We start from the raw sequence: 15,101 nt of genomic DNA on the forward strand, positions 1-15,101 counted from the left end.
CAACTTAGAATTTTAAAAGGGAAAAAAAAAAATCAAAGCTTTAGCTACTCTTTCAATCAGCAAAGCATGCACTTTTCTAACTAAGCTGGGACTCCGCATAATAAAGGATCTACTTTATCCCACTGGATCCATGCTACATTTTACTACAGTAAGTACAATATTAATAGGAATGTTATAATTTTTTTTCTATAAATAGAGAGGAGAGCATTAAATGGCAACAGTGAAATGTGAAGGGAGCAAAAAAATCCTCTTGGCAGATAGTGAAAACCAGAGCTTTTGTGCAACCCGAGGACTGAAATCTGAGGAAGATTCAAGTGATATTTAACATGACCATCTGTATAATTTTGTCACCAACAGTATGTTCTTGAGGAAGAAGTGCAGATATGGATCACGTAAGCTGCAGTTTCTCTTGCTGTTTTTGATGCTGGGGTTTTTACTACTGATGGTTACAACGCTGAATCCACCACCCAGCAACCAGAGCAAGGAAGGGACTTTCCAGCCTGTGGAGTTCAACCCCCGGGAAGGGTATCAGCTGGACTTTGTGGAGACCCAAGAGATGCTGGAAACCCAGGAGGAGAGCCAGCAGTACTACCCTTTGGATGGTCTATCGCCTTTCATCTCCCTGCGGGAGGATGAGTTGATCATGGCCGTCGTGTCGCCCACCGGCAAAAGGAACCACAGCAGGGCCAGGAAGGGCTATCGCGTGGTGAAGCAGCAGGGCAGGCGGCCGGAGGGGAAGGCAGAGGGGGGCCCCGAGTCCCAGCCGCTGTCCCTGCCCCTGCAGGATGGGCAAGGGGCTGCGGCGGGGGAGCGGCCGCTCGGCCTGGAAACGCACGGCTTTAACGAGGTGCTCAGCGAGCGGATCGCGCTGCGCCGGGACCTGCCTGAGGTACGACACCCGTTGTAAGTAAAACACCCTATTTCACTTCTGGGGAAAAACCTGCCTCCTTCCCCGCCGCCGCGTCTCCCTGAACATCCACTACTGCAAACCCCGCACCTCTCCTCCTCTAGAGCTCGCGTCTTTCCTATCGAACTCCCGGTCCGGGTCGGGCGGAGCGCTCCTCAGACCAGGGACGCTCCCATCCTCCTTCGGGAGGTGGTTCAAGCCCTCAGAGCCGGCGGGCGGCAAAGGTGGAGGGGGGCACGGTGCGGGAAGGGCAGCTGGGGCTCGCTGGGTGAGCGGAGCAGAGGCGCGGAGTGCAGCGCCTGTGGGGGCGGTGTGAGCGCTGCCGCGGCACCCCCGCACCCCCGGCTCGGCTCGGCCTGGCCCCGCTCCGGCCCCGCCGCGCCCTGAGGCCGAGCGGGCGGCAGCGCCCCCTACCGGCGCCCGCGTCACGGCAGGTGCCGGGGGCGGCAGGGCAGGGAGCACCCCGGGCCCCGCCCTTCTCCGTCCGTCCGTCTGTCCGTACGTCCGTCTGTCTGTCCGGCTGCTGGACTGCAGAGGGGGAGGGAACCCGCGCCGGACTGGCGAGCAGGAGAGGCGGCTTTCCTCCTCGGCCAGGCCCCGTCTCAGCCCACCTGCCGGAGCTATGGGGTCACTGGGCTCACAAAGTGATGAATGGGTGAAGAGTTGGGGCTTTCGGCTCTTCTAGAACAAAAGTGACCCGATGGTCACTCATAAAAGTGGAGCCGACTCTGCACTGGTGTGGCCTCACTATATATTTATATCGCGTGCAGTTTTGGGCACCACAATATAAGAAAGATATAAAGCTGTAGAGGAGGATAACAAAGGTGGCAGTGGGTCTGGAGAAGAAGCCGTGTGAAGAGCGGCTGAGGTCACTTGGTTTGCTCAGCCTGGAGAAGAGGAGACTGAGGGGAGACCTCATTGCTCTCTACAGGTTCCTCACAAGGGGAGGAGGAGGGGCAGGCACTGATCTCTGTGGTGACCAGTGACAGGACCCGAGGGAATGGCCTGAAGTTGTGTCAAGGGAGGTTTAGGCTGAACATTAGGAAAAGATTCTTCACCCAGAGGATGGTTGGGTACTGGAACAGCTGCCCAGGGAAGTGGTCACGGCACTAAGCCTGACAGTTCAAGGAGAATTTGGACAATGCTCTCAGGCAAATGGTGTGACCCTTAGGGTGTCCTGGGCAGGGCCAGGAGTTGGACTCAATGATCTTTGTGGGTCCTTCCAACTCAGAATATCCTCTGATTCTGTGGCAAGTATTGAAAGGAAATTCCTGGGAAGAGGGAAGGTGGATACTGCTGTGTCAGACAAACTCTGCCAACACCACAGCTGCCACTGTAAGGCCATTTCGAAAACATGTTGCATTTGAAGGCCCAGGTGTTACATTTGAAGTCTTGAGACTTTAGAGCCAGTTGTCCCAGCAGCCCAGGAAGGGCTGCTCATCACACTTCTTAAAAAGGATCTGAGGTGTATCTACTATCAAGCTGCCCCAGGGAAAGTCCAGGTTGGACATTAAGAAGAATTTCTTCAAAGGAAGGGCAATTAAACATTGGAATTAAATGTCCAGGGAGGTGTGGAGTCACTGAACCTGGAAGTGTTTAAGGAAAGACTGGACATGGCACATAGTGCTGTGGCCTCCTTGAGAAGGTGATGACCAGTCAAAGACTGGGCTTGATGATCTCAGAGGTCTTTTCCAACCTAATTGATTCTGTGATATGCTTCCCTTCCCAGAGGGAGCACAAGGAATGTGAGTGGTGTCTCGTCTCCTGTAACAAAAACAATTGTAGTTTTCTCCCAGGACATGTTGGAAAGACATACTGGAAAACATTTTATATCAGACCCAGAATACATTTTTTTCTAGTGTTCATTTTCACATGTTTAAAGATAGCTGGCGGCCCCAATTTAAGGGTACAGTCTCAAAGAAAGAGAAATGAAGGAGTGTTTTCTGTACTTATTGACTAGGTTTAGTGTTAATTTGGTTAACTCCATTAAATAATGACATGCTGATTTTATTTCAGTTATTTTTTGGCATGCTTCACTGCTAACTCTTCAAACTATGTAGTGTTCAAAGGGGAGTGACTAGCCTGGTTTACTGTCTTTAGTGGAAAGCCAAAAAACAGATTTACATTGCCAGCTGAAGGGCCATCCAACAAGATACAGCTTCAGTTAATTCTGATCTTGGTAACATTTAAGCCATGGTCTCAGAGCTCCTGGATGGATTTTGCTGTCTCACTAGTTACAGTCTAAAGAGTTCTCAACACCACAGCTTACAGAGTCCAGAAACCCCAGATGTCAGCATCTGAGGCTGATTTAAATCCAGATCATAAACCTGGAGCAGAATATGTCTAAGCCAGACCTGTCCTTCATGGCATAACACACAAACCACAATGATGATTTTTAGGTGTAGTTTACTCTGGGGGCCTGGCTCACAACTGTGTCAGCCCAGTTTTACAGCAGTATAAAAAGAGAGCAAACCAGAATCAGATTGTCTGTGTCTCTATTTGGTTTGCATCATGTTGTTCATCACAATGCCTATTATTATTTAATTAGAGGGAAGCCAGCCACTTAGAGATGTTTCAGTGAGTTCCCTCCATGGACTCAGTCTCCCTCAGGTCACTTGAAATGGCATGGCAAATACTTCACATAAGAAGCAGCCCATGCTCTGAGGAACCTTCATCCCTCAAAGTGCTTTCTGCTGCTATCAGTTGCTCCAGCTGGGACTGACACTCTCCTGGGACACCTGAATCAAGCCTGCCATTGTGACTTTTATCATGGGGGTTCTGCCCAAAAGAAAGGTCTGTTTTCCTCTCTTGGGTTTGAGTGCCAAATGGCAAAAGAAACTCACAAGGTATCTACAAAAGTTTTAAGTTTCTTTACCAAAGTATAGCTTCCTCTGGAGTGCTGTTTGGAGCTGAATCTCAATTAAATATTTTCCTGAAGGTGAGTGGGAGTCCCTGTCAGCTCTGCCTTTGCCTTGTCAGAATTGCTCTCTGTTCATTGCTGCATGTGACAATTCCTTGTTTTTCACAAATTAGATTAAATCACTATGTCTCATATCAGTCACAGCCCTGACTTTTTGAAATGCCAATTTATGATAGACAGGCTATGAAACTGCTCCAAATTACAGGGAAGGTATTTTTGTGTACCAGTACCCTTGTGCATTTTTGTGAAGATTAGATATCTATATTGCAAGTCTTTGCCAATCTCCATGGCAACTAAGCACTTGCCACCAAGGTTATGTGTTCAAGTACCGTTATTTTCAATTCTTTTCCAATTAAGATTTCACAACAGCCTTATTTTCTTGCTATAACCACAGAACTAGCAACTAGCTGCTAATAGCTATAGAATGTTTCTGGTTAGAAGCTGCCTGATACTAAAAGGTCTGCATTAGATCTTCACTTTTCTTAATTATTTCTCTATTCTATTGCTTGAAAATACTCACTCCCAAGTCGTGAGAATATTCTTTCCTTGATCCTGCTGAAAATGGAAACAATCACCTTATATGAAATTATGAGGTAACAGTATTGTTGATTACACAAAATTAGTAAACCAAGGACAATATAGATAATTTACAGTGTAAAAATAATCAAGAAAATTTTCCTTTTGATGCAAAAAAAAAGTGAACTATTGAAAAATACAATAAATTATTAAGATTGTCCTCATTTCAAATATGTATTCTATAGAATACATATTATTCTACAATATACATATTATTCTATAATATACTATAAAAGTGCATCTATAGTAATCATTTATGTGTATTAAATCATTCAGACTATGGAATCTCTTAAGTGATTAGCAGCTCTGTGTCTGGATAGTGTCTAGCAGCATAGAACCTCAGTCCATGAACGGAAGCACTAAGTAAAACACTAATAAAGAGAAATACTAAAATTATATCCCTTACATGAATTTCTGCTGAGTAGCCAATTGTTTAACAACCACTGTAAACTCTGTATAATTATTTGCTTGGCAATACAAAAATGCTGAAATAACAATGGGCTACATTCAGCCAATTGTGTAATTCCTTGAAGAAATTCTTGCTGCTGGAGATTAAATGAGTTAGGACACTGAATGACTGTTATTTGGAAAATAAAAAGATTTTTTAAATGTGCTTTCTAATGTCAGCAAACTATAGACATAGTCTTTGTATATCTACAATGGGCATTTGAAAGTATTTTCTGGAAAATGTGCACCCTCACACCAGAATAGATGGTTTTCATATACAGTTTCTGTGAGGATGAATGGGAAGTGTTTGTCATCTTTAAATGTTTGAGTTATTGTGGTGGTTTAACACCAGGTGGGAATTAAACTTCCCCCTGTTTCCCTCTGGTGAGGGAGGGACAAAGGATTGACTGTGGGTTGATATAATAATTTACTGAAAACCAACAGCAATGGAGTAAAGAAACACACAGTGACAGCAGCAATGCTAATAACAGAAGTATACAAAGAGAGAAGGTGCTTTACACACAAAAGGCATTCACCACCTTGACTTAGCTCTGCATGGCCACTGAGACAAAGACGAGTGGGATGTTCCTGTGTCTTGGCAATGACAGTGGTTATTCCAGAGACAAAGACAGATGGCAGGGGGATGTTCCTGTGGCTTGGCAGTGTACTGCAGTTATTCCTGAGACCAAGACAAGATGGGGGCCCTCTCCTTACCCAGTGCCACATAGCCTCCTGAGACAAAGACAAGATGGCAGACTTTCCCGGCAGGCAGTGTTCCCCAAGCCCAAGACAATGAAAAACAATGAGGGAACAAACCCCCAGAACTGTCCGCTTTGCACCATGCCGCCCGCTTCCAGACTGCTCTGCTGGTTTGATTGCACACTGACTCCCAGCTGGGAGTCTCATTCACCAGTGATTCATTTTCATTGGAAAAGCAACCTGTACAAACCTTATAATGAAAATACCTTTTCTTTCTTAAATGTATCTATATTTGCAATCATGGCCCATATAAGGATCCATGCCATTGCCATAAAGGACTGAGATGTTGGCTTCATTCACTAGGATCTTGGTCAGGTAATCCACAGGTATACTGATCTGTTGTGCAGATGACTTATTTCATTTGTTAGTATTAATGGTACTGCAATTGTTTGCTCTTTTCTTTCTTACTTGGGAAAATGTGGAAATTAGTGGAAGCTGGCCTGCTTTATCCCTCACTCTGCTCTAATTATCTTCAGTTTTTCTTTACATTCTGGACTGTTTCTGTTTGAGCTCTGGTTTTTGAGGCAGACAGCAGGAATAAAAAACTATGCCAGAACACAGGAACACTTTCCTCTTTTTGTATTATAATTTGATAGTGCTATTCCCATATTTTCACTTCATATTCCAGTTTTGGATATACCTTAGTACTTTCTTTTTTTAGAAGTGAGTTGAGATCTTAAACTGCTCTCCACTCCTGAAAGTTTAGGTTCTGCTTGCAACTTTGCTCTGAGAAAAATAATTAGCCATTTGTTCCAGTGTTTCCAGTGTCTTGCTCATCTCACTCATGCAGGTGCCTACAGCAAAAATATGACTCCAGTCTGCCTACTGCTAGTGTCATCATCTGTTTCCATGATGAAGCCTGGTCTACTCTGCTGAGAACTGTGCACAGCATTATGGATACAGCCCCAAAGGCCTTACTCAAGGATATCATCCTAGTTGACGATCTCAGCCAGCAAGGTAGCTCCCATTTCTCTCTATGTGAGTTCTTTTTTCAAAACTTCAGGGAAGAAACTGTCCTCCTCTAAGAAGTGTGTGAGGAGAGGAGAAGGCAAAGATGACTCCTGGGAAGTGAGCTAAGCACAGCCCAGAGCTGGCTACCAGGTTTCACTGTCCATCCCTAGAATTCAGCATAGCCTTTCAACTTTGAGATATGTTTCTGTTTTTACCCCCACATCCTTTACAACCACTCTGAACTTTCTTACTTTAAAATAAGATCACAGTGTGTAAATCTTAGGATTCCCACTGGACCAGGTCTGCTGTCATAATTTCCAGACTTGGATTTTGGCTGAAGCATAGAGTGGAAAAGTCCACACTGCTAAAGTAGTCCAAAGTGCTTGGGAAAGCCAAACACCTGTAGTATCTCACTCTCATCTGTGTATTTTATGAGATGATGAGAGCATCCACCTTTTGCTGAAAACAGGAAAGGAGGCTATTAAGATTCCCACAGGAATAGCCTCATAACTTGTGAATCTCAGTTTCCATTAGTCTCTACTTCCCTTTGACATTATGCTGCTGTAGAAATATTTGAAATGTGGCCTACTTGGCCATTTAAAACAAATGCCCCTGAAACATTTTCCCAGCAAGAAGTAGCATCTCCTACTACCTGTTTCTTTTCTCTAACAGCTTGAATCAAAGCTAAAACATTTCAGTGACTGTTGTGTTTCTGACAGGGCCCCTGAAGTCAGCTCTGAGTGAATACATCTCTAAGCTGGACGGTGTGAAGCTCATCCGGAGCAACAAGAGGCTTGGAGTCATCCGCGGTCGGATGCTGGGAGCCGCACGGGCTACCGGGGACGTGCTCATCTTCATGGATTCCCACTGCGAGTGTCAGAAGGGCTGGCTGGAGCCCCTCCTGGCCAGGCTCTCCAGCAGCAGGTAAATATCCCTGGGTAAGCTGATTTCTCCTGAAAGGGACCTGTTTGGAAAGTGTTGGGTAGTTTTTGTAATCCTCCCTTGGTTACCTTCTTGCTTTTGGTCACATCCCTTTTATTTTCTACCTTATCAGCATATGTATCACTCTGATATGTGAGAAGCAGGATATGTCTCATGGCTGATTACCCTCACTTTTACACCCTGTGTAAATTTCAGAATTTGTATCCTGCTAGAGCTTAGAAGTTTTAGAAGGCTTCCTGGTGGTCTGAATTAAAAAGGTTTCAGTCTCAACCTGTTTGTAAATCAGCAGACATCCACCAGAGAAAATTACTGCAAGACTGCATTGTTTTTATGTTTTAGCTGTCTCAGTAATGGAGCCAAGAATAAAATGCTTTGTCCTCCTGAGCCAGTTTGGCTGTGTACCATGTCACCTTTTGGCTGCCATTTCTCTTCCACAGAAAAAGCCCAGACTTCCAGGGCAATCTAGGCAGGTTTAGCTAATCACAGATACTTTCACTGACCCCAAAGTAACAGAGTAAGGTAGAGATTAATATTTCTGAGTATTTAATGTTTAGGGTGGTTCTTGGGCCTGCTTTCTAATCTACAGCTAATCTCATCTATGCAGTCCTTTGAAGACATTAAAACCACTGCAAATGTTTCTAGGCTTACATGTCAGTAAATCTTTTATTAAAGGGACTATTTTGAAAGAAAAATTTGTACATTAAATAATTGCTAGAGAGGGTAAAAAAAAAAGATCTTCAAACTCTTACTAGACTGTTAAATAGTCATGCTAAACACCTTCAAAGGCTGTTCCCAGGCACTGGAAGAAGCTGCTTTTATGGCTTATTATGTTTGTTTACAAGAGAATTAATGTGAGCTTTTAGAAATTATTATATCATTTGAATGAAAACATTAAGAGTACTGAAAGCAAGAGTAATGCTGCCCTAGAATGTCAGGAATATTCTTTTCAAAAAGGTCCTCCTTGGAAAAGCAGATTATTTTTTGTTTGCTGACAAATTAGATGGTTTACTATGAATATACTTCATGATTCTTCTGCCTTGAACTATAGTCTATTTTTGATGTTCAAGCAAAACTACTGCGTGTATCAATTGGCCAGTCCTCATTCAAGGGTGTTGGAACTGGTGAATTTAAAAGAGTTACAAAAAGTCTCAGAGGAGAGCTATAGTGAAGGGAGAATTACGACAGCAGGAGAGAGAAGTTAGGACCCCACACCCCCACAATGTCAAAAATTCACTGTCAAAAATTATCTTTCCTGAGGGAATGCAAAGCCTCCAAGTCTGCTATTCTTCAGAGACTCTGTAGCACTGTCACCAGGGGGTGAGAAGGGAATTCTCTTCATTATAGGGCCCATATGCTCATTCATTACCCCAGGAGAGCAGAATTTAACAGTGAATTAACTAAGATCTAATTGGATTAATGAAGCAAAGATGGAAAACTGATTGGATAATAGTATGGGTTAAGCCATCCCTTTTTGTGTGCTGTATCGGTCACTGTGTCTGACCCTGGAAGTTTGTCACTTCTAGTGAGGAGAGCCTGTGACATCCTCCAATGAGGAGGGAGGATAAGGTCTAAGGCACTTGGCAGTCACCTTCCTTTACTGTCCCTCTTTCTCCAGCTGAAGAATGGTGACAATTACACTGACCTGATAAGGAAGTTAATTCATGACTTTTCATAAATTGCTTGTAATGCTTGCATGGAGATCACCATGGAAATGTAAGAAGGCACTATCATAGTCAACTTGGCTTCATTTAGCACTTGAGGAGCTGTTAAATTGAATCATGTGCATTCCCCGAGACTGCCCAAGTGAGGAAAGCACAGGAAGTTGAGAGTGTCTGGTGAAATATCCATCTTTCCTCTTCCTAATGTACCGATCAAACTGTAACTCATGCACTTTTGCTGGATGGGAAAACAATCACTTGGATTGAGTGAGTTGTTTGCTGGCAAGGACCAATGCAGCCTTTCAGAGCTCAAACCTTTGCAGGAACTTAAGGGAGCTATAGAGTGGTTTTAACTTTAAAAATAGTGATTAAGCCTAATTTTCTAGACTACTGATCCAAGTGTGTCAATACTATTGTGATCTGCCTTAGAGTGATGCTGAGAGATCCTTGCCCAGACTGAGATTTCACTGTGAGTTGAACATACTCACAACGAGAGAGATACTCAGTTTTTAGTAGACTGTAGGATAAATATAGAAAAATTATCCCAGTTTTACAGGTATAGAAATATTTATACAGAAATACTTGGCAGATATTTGACTTGTTCTAGGTAATGACATTTCATTTCCCTGCCTGATGGCTTTATTCACTAACCCAATCTAATTTATTTTTCTGAAAAAAAAAAATTAAGTAATTCCAAAATCTTTGAATATACACTTTTGAGCACCTTGACTGGGACTAGGTCTGTGAACCATGGCTAATAAATTGAGTGAGAAGCTGTGCATCAGCTTAGTATATTGCCTAGAGAATGGTTCAGTGGTTTCTAAAGCATTCCTTGACATTTTGATTATTCAAGGATGAATACTGTAGGTACCTGGACAATATTAGAAAACACATGAGATGCCCCACAGATCATTTAATTTGACAACTGTTTGTGTTGCAGGCTAATTCCAGGTGAGTAACATGGTGCATAATAATGCAGCTGTGCCATTATTACCGTCGTCTTTGGAAGGGTTTGCCTTCTCCAGGAGACTGCAGAGCTGCTATTTTGTATTCTGTCCAAAGGCAGGGAAAGGCAGGGGGGGCATATGATGAACAGTGCCATGAAGCCTTAAAAATGTTGTTCCTTTGATCTAAAACCAGTGGTCACCGTGCTGAAACAGGATGATTAAAAAAAAAATCCAAAATATATTTCCTTAAAATATTTCATGAAAGCAAAATGAACCTTGATGATATCCTTGACAAGGAATTCCACCTGTAAAAGAGGCCTGGGCACCATAGCTATGGACAGAGGGGTGGTTTGCAAAGGGGTAGCTGGGCCTTGGGACCTCCCCCTGCTCCTCATTGCGAGGGCTGTTTCTCTCTGTGCTGGAGCACTGCCTATACCACAGCTCAAATATTAGATTAGGAAACAGAAGCCTGTTACATTATTTAAAAGAGCTTATTTGGTTTCTAAAATTCAAAGTGCCTCTACTTAGCGCTGTGATTCTAGGTCACTTATCTTTAATGAAAATGCTGATAAACAGAATAAGAAATTAGCATAGCAGTGGAAAGGTGTTTCATCATCTGTGTGCTCCCATCAGGAACAAATGGAAGCCTCTGCTTGTAGATACAGGAATAGAAAGAGTTCTGCTGTCCAGAAATTTTCAGTGTGGTTCTGATTTTACGGTAATACACAAGAGAGAAGGGAAATATTTTGCACTAAAGCTGAACAGCTTCTTCATCTCTTTTAGTCTGATTCCCCACTTTTCAGTGGCCCATATCCCAGCTTTCTGAGCTACCAAATACATGAGCCATCTGTTTTCTAACTTCTCACAGTCTTGGAGAAGGAGGATGTTATCCATTCAGAGCCCACACAACGCCAGCATCTGAGCATGCAATTCCATGCTGCTTTCCCAGTTTTAAAGCCTTCCATACACTTCACATGTAACAGCCTACTTCCTGGGATTTCTGTGTTTGCTTGATCCTTTTATATCCCCTTTTTGTCAATAACATTCATTTCAAATTCAGTAAATGTTCTGCATTTACATGGTAGGTTATGGAAAGATAAGCTATCTCTTTACAATCTTTCAGAGTTGATCAGGATCAGAAGGTGACTTATTTTAAAGAAGTTGAGGTAAAGAAAATAAAGACATGAGTCTACAGCCAAAGGCAAATATTACTGCTAAACACAGGAGCAATAAAGATTTAGGCATAATTCATGGCTCAGTGCCCTGACTGCCCAGTGTTAAAAGCTGTTAGTTATCTCTACAGATTTTGTTACCCTACATACAAATTTTAATATTTTAGCAAAATATTAAAAGGCAGGTTCAAAAATTAATTTTAATAAAGCATTCCCTTAGCACTCTGCTTTGCAGAGATTTGCTCAGTGCTTAGCATATGAATACTCCACCCATTTGAGTAGACTGTTCCTATGCCCTAAGTTAGTCTGGAGTTGGTCTGTAAGGCAGTATTTAAGTAATCCTTTATAACATTCCTTATCACTGCATTTTATCTTCTTGTTAACCCTATCTAATTTCAAGTGGTCTGTATTTCTAAGACTTTAGCCAGCAATGTGCTCTCAGTGGAAAGGCAGCATTTTGTGGAACCATCTTGGGTCCTCAGTTACTAACTGAAGTTTTGACTGGATGCAGAAACAGAGAACTGGGACTGCCTGGATTTCTTAGCTATCTAATTTTTGCAAGCTGTGACACACCCTGAAATAGGTTGAGAATTATACATAATTTTTATGTTTGGTTTTTAGGGGTTTCTTTTTCTCCTTATCTAAAGGAGGATTCAAACTGATTAAAATCTATTCCCTCCAGCAAAACACAGGATAAATCAATACAAAAGTGCTTTCAAAAAAAGTGTATCCAATACTTCAAAACTGATACAATAATTAAATCTTCCTCTCCTCATGTTACTTAGTTTAAAATTAGAAAAGAACATAATGTCCATGCTGACTGTAAAGGGTCATGGGAAGACATTTCATTTGCAATTGTATTTGGTAAAGAAATCTCAAACCAGGAAATTGTTCTTGTTTGGGTTGCTCTTTTTCATGGAATTGTGACCTTTTGTAATTTGTGTGAGTTCCAAGCATTTGAAATATTCATAGATTAGTCAAACAGTTCAAAGCCTTGCTGCTAGTTGTATTTGAATTTCCTGGTTTTTTCTTCCCTCAGATTCCACAGAGTAAAATTAGCGGTAGTTTGTGTTTCATTTCAAAGTGTTGAGAAGCTGCTGTCTGCCAGTTACCCAGTTAAAAAACAAGAATAGCTAAGAACATCTTCCAATTACCATCTACTGCAAATTTGCATTTAGAACTACACAAATGTCAAACCATCTTTGAATATGCAGAAAATCACTATTTTTTTATCATACCAAGAAAAAAACGGGTAAAGCACTGCTTGATTAGGATTAAAATTGAATAATGACCAATTTTCACACAAGACAAAGTTACTAGATTCTTCTATTTCAGATCAGAAAGACACTCCCAATATTTAGTTTTAAGAAGGTGTGTTTCTGTTGGTTTCAGCAGAGCTACATCATGACTATACTACACTTACACCAGTTGAAGGTCTAGAATTACTCTTACAAACATACTCTTGAAAATTGTTAATCTTGGCATTCTGAAAAAGGTACAAAAGTAGTAACTCTAAAACACAGTTATCAGTTTTACTGTATAATTTTGTGGGAAAGGAGATCAGATTTTATTTTGTTCTGGTTTATGGTTGAATTTATCCAGGATAGAACATGGCCTATTCCTGTGAGTTATTTTCAATTTAAACACTGTAATTTTCCATGTCATAATTTGCAGATAGTTTGGATAATTGCTTGGTCTCCAAACTATCAGAATCCATTATGACCTTACTGGTATATTTCTTGAATTGAAATCTTGAAGAATCAATGCCCAATAACTAGAACTACTGCTGTGGTGCCTACTCTTGTGAGCAATTGTACTTATGCCAGAAGCTCCACTGGAGTCTGGAGCTTTATAGTGGCAACACATTTAAGGTGGATTAAAAAAAAAAAAGACAGGTTTTAAACAGTTACAGTGATATGAAAATGTAGAATAGTCTGAAATGTTTGGATCATCTGATCCAGAATATATCTGTGTGTGTCTGTCTCTATCTGAACTATCCAGGATCAGTTCATGTGGTCTAGTCTGCATGGTCAAGGTCTTCTGAGTAGTTTAGTCTACATTGCTTCTGGCTTCTACTCAAATATGCCCTCCTGATATTTCCCTCTTGAATCTGAAATAGTAAAATAAACTACCCTGGGGTCATTAATTCCTCGGTCCTGCCTGAATGAGAATGGATAAACCAGTAGCAATAGATAGTGTGGGTTTCAGCAAGCAGCAGCAAACTGAGGTGGGAACTATGCAGCTGCCTCTACACTCCCAACCAGGCAGTTGTCAGAGATTCTTGTACACTGGAAAATGCAGCAGGCTGTAGAAATTACTGTTACAGTGACTTTTCATTTTTGACATTTAGTCATTTAAAATCCATTTAACTTGTCAGATGGATTTCCCCCAGCATATCAAAGAAAGGAATGCCTGTTTGAGTGAGCCCAGTGGGACACTACCTTTAGGAACTTTTAGAAGCAGGTAGTTTGCTTTGCATGCTGTTAGTGGGTAAAGCTTCCAGTAGAAAGGGCCCTGCTAGCTTGAGTCCTGGGTGGTTTCTCCTGTCATGGATACAAAACTGTATCACAGGGACATCATTAGGAGAATCAGAGAAGGATATCAGCTTTGTTATTTTTAGTATCACTTCTTTCCATTTCTTCTTGAGTCCTGGGGAAGGATGACAGGAACTCACTGCCTTGATGTGTATGCCTGCAAATGCTGCATGTGACCATAAAATTTTCTCACCTATTTGTAAACCAGATGCTTGTTTCTAAGAGTGCTTATTATTGCATACTATAAAGGATAGTTTTATACCTGAGCAGAGAAATAAAATCACCTTTCTATTTTAAATCTTCCTGGCTTAAGCTCATCATAGGACAGTCTGCTCTTACTAGGAAAAAAACTGGGTCATTTTAAAGCAATCCTCTGCACGGTTCATCTTTGTACTCTCAACTAGCAAGCAGTAGTCTGTTTCTCTGTGGGCTTCTAAAATCCTCTACAGGAAATGTCAACTGTAAAAAAATAAAGTTGGGCATTTTCCCCCACTCTGATTCTGAAAAAACATTTTTTTCTAGTGATTGTAGAGGCAGAGAAGATATTTCAAGATTATATTAACATAACCCAGAGCTACCATCTTCCTTAGCTGGTTCTGGCTTCTGCCATGGAAAAATATAAATGTCTCGCTGCACTGGAGACTTCTGAGATGTCCTTCCTTCACTGGCAGTCTTATGTTTCAATCAAATTTCTCTCCTTGTGATTTCTGACCAACATATACATCTTAAAAGAGGAGATAAGAACATCTACACTTTGCCCCCAAACTGAACATTTCATGTTTGTCTCTGTTTTAATAGGAAGTTTTTTCCTAGGGAATAATTTCCTACATGGATATTCCTACTCTAAAATAACAATAATTTTTTTCCAGTGTACTTTAATCCCTCTTAAATATTACTGATTTTTCTCCAGAAGTACTTCTGTCTATAGACCAGCCTTTGCACTGAGACCAGAGACTATCCTTTTAGCATAACAGAGAAGAAATGGAAACACTTTTTCCCTGCAGTCCCTAATACCATTTCATTCATACTCTGAAAATTTCCAAATGTGATATATCATTGACCTGAAAACAAGGAACACTGAATGTTGTTCTGAACTACCAGTTAATTCCAAGAGGATGTGCAAGTACACTGTGAAATACTGTGATTTCTTTGCCATAGGGAAATGTCTAGTACCTCTTCTCAGACTAATCCAAATTTAACTTAAGTTAGAAATAAATTCAAGGATTGCCACCTAGAGTGTAATGGCTCTGTTCTTGCTCTTAAAAGTAGGTTCCACTATGGGACAGTG

General features: G+C 41.6%; 1 protein-coding gene across 1 annotated transcript in view; it reads left to right on the plus strand.

Moving 5' to 3' along the window:
• Nucleotides 1-315: 315 nt before the first annotated feature.
• Nucleotides 316-15,101, plus strand: part of GALNT15 (polypeptide N-acetylgalactosaminyltransferase 15) — a 29,275-nt gene continuing 14,489 nt past the window's right edge. Inside the window, exons 1-3 of the mRNA XM_066569865.1 lie at nucleotides 316-903; nucleotides 6,400-6,566; nucleotides 7,280-7,484. Of these exons, the coding sequence (XP_066425962.1) occupies nucleotides 359-903; nucleotides 6,400-6,566; nucleotides 7,280-7,484 (917 nt within the window). The 5' untranslated portion in view covers nucleotides 316-358. The remainder of the gene's footprint in view (nucleotides 904-6,399; nucleotides 6,567-7,279; nucleotides 7,485-15,101) is intronic.

Source organism: Molothrus aeneus, chromosome 1 (assembly GCF_037042795.1).
Source record: "Molothrus aeneus isolate 106 chromosome 1, BPBGC_Maene_1.0, whole genome shotgun sequence".
Classification (NCBI taxonomy): Eukaryota; Metazoa; Chordata; class Aves; order Passeriformes; family Icteridae; genus Molothrus; species Molothrus aeneus.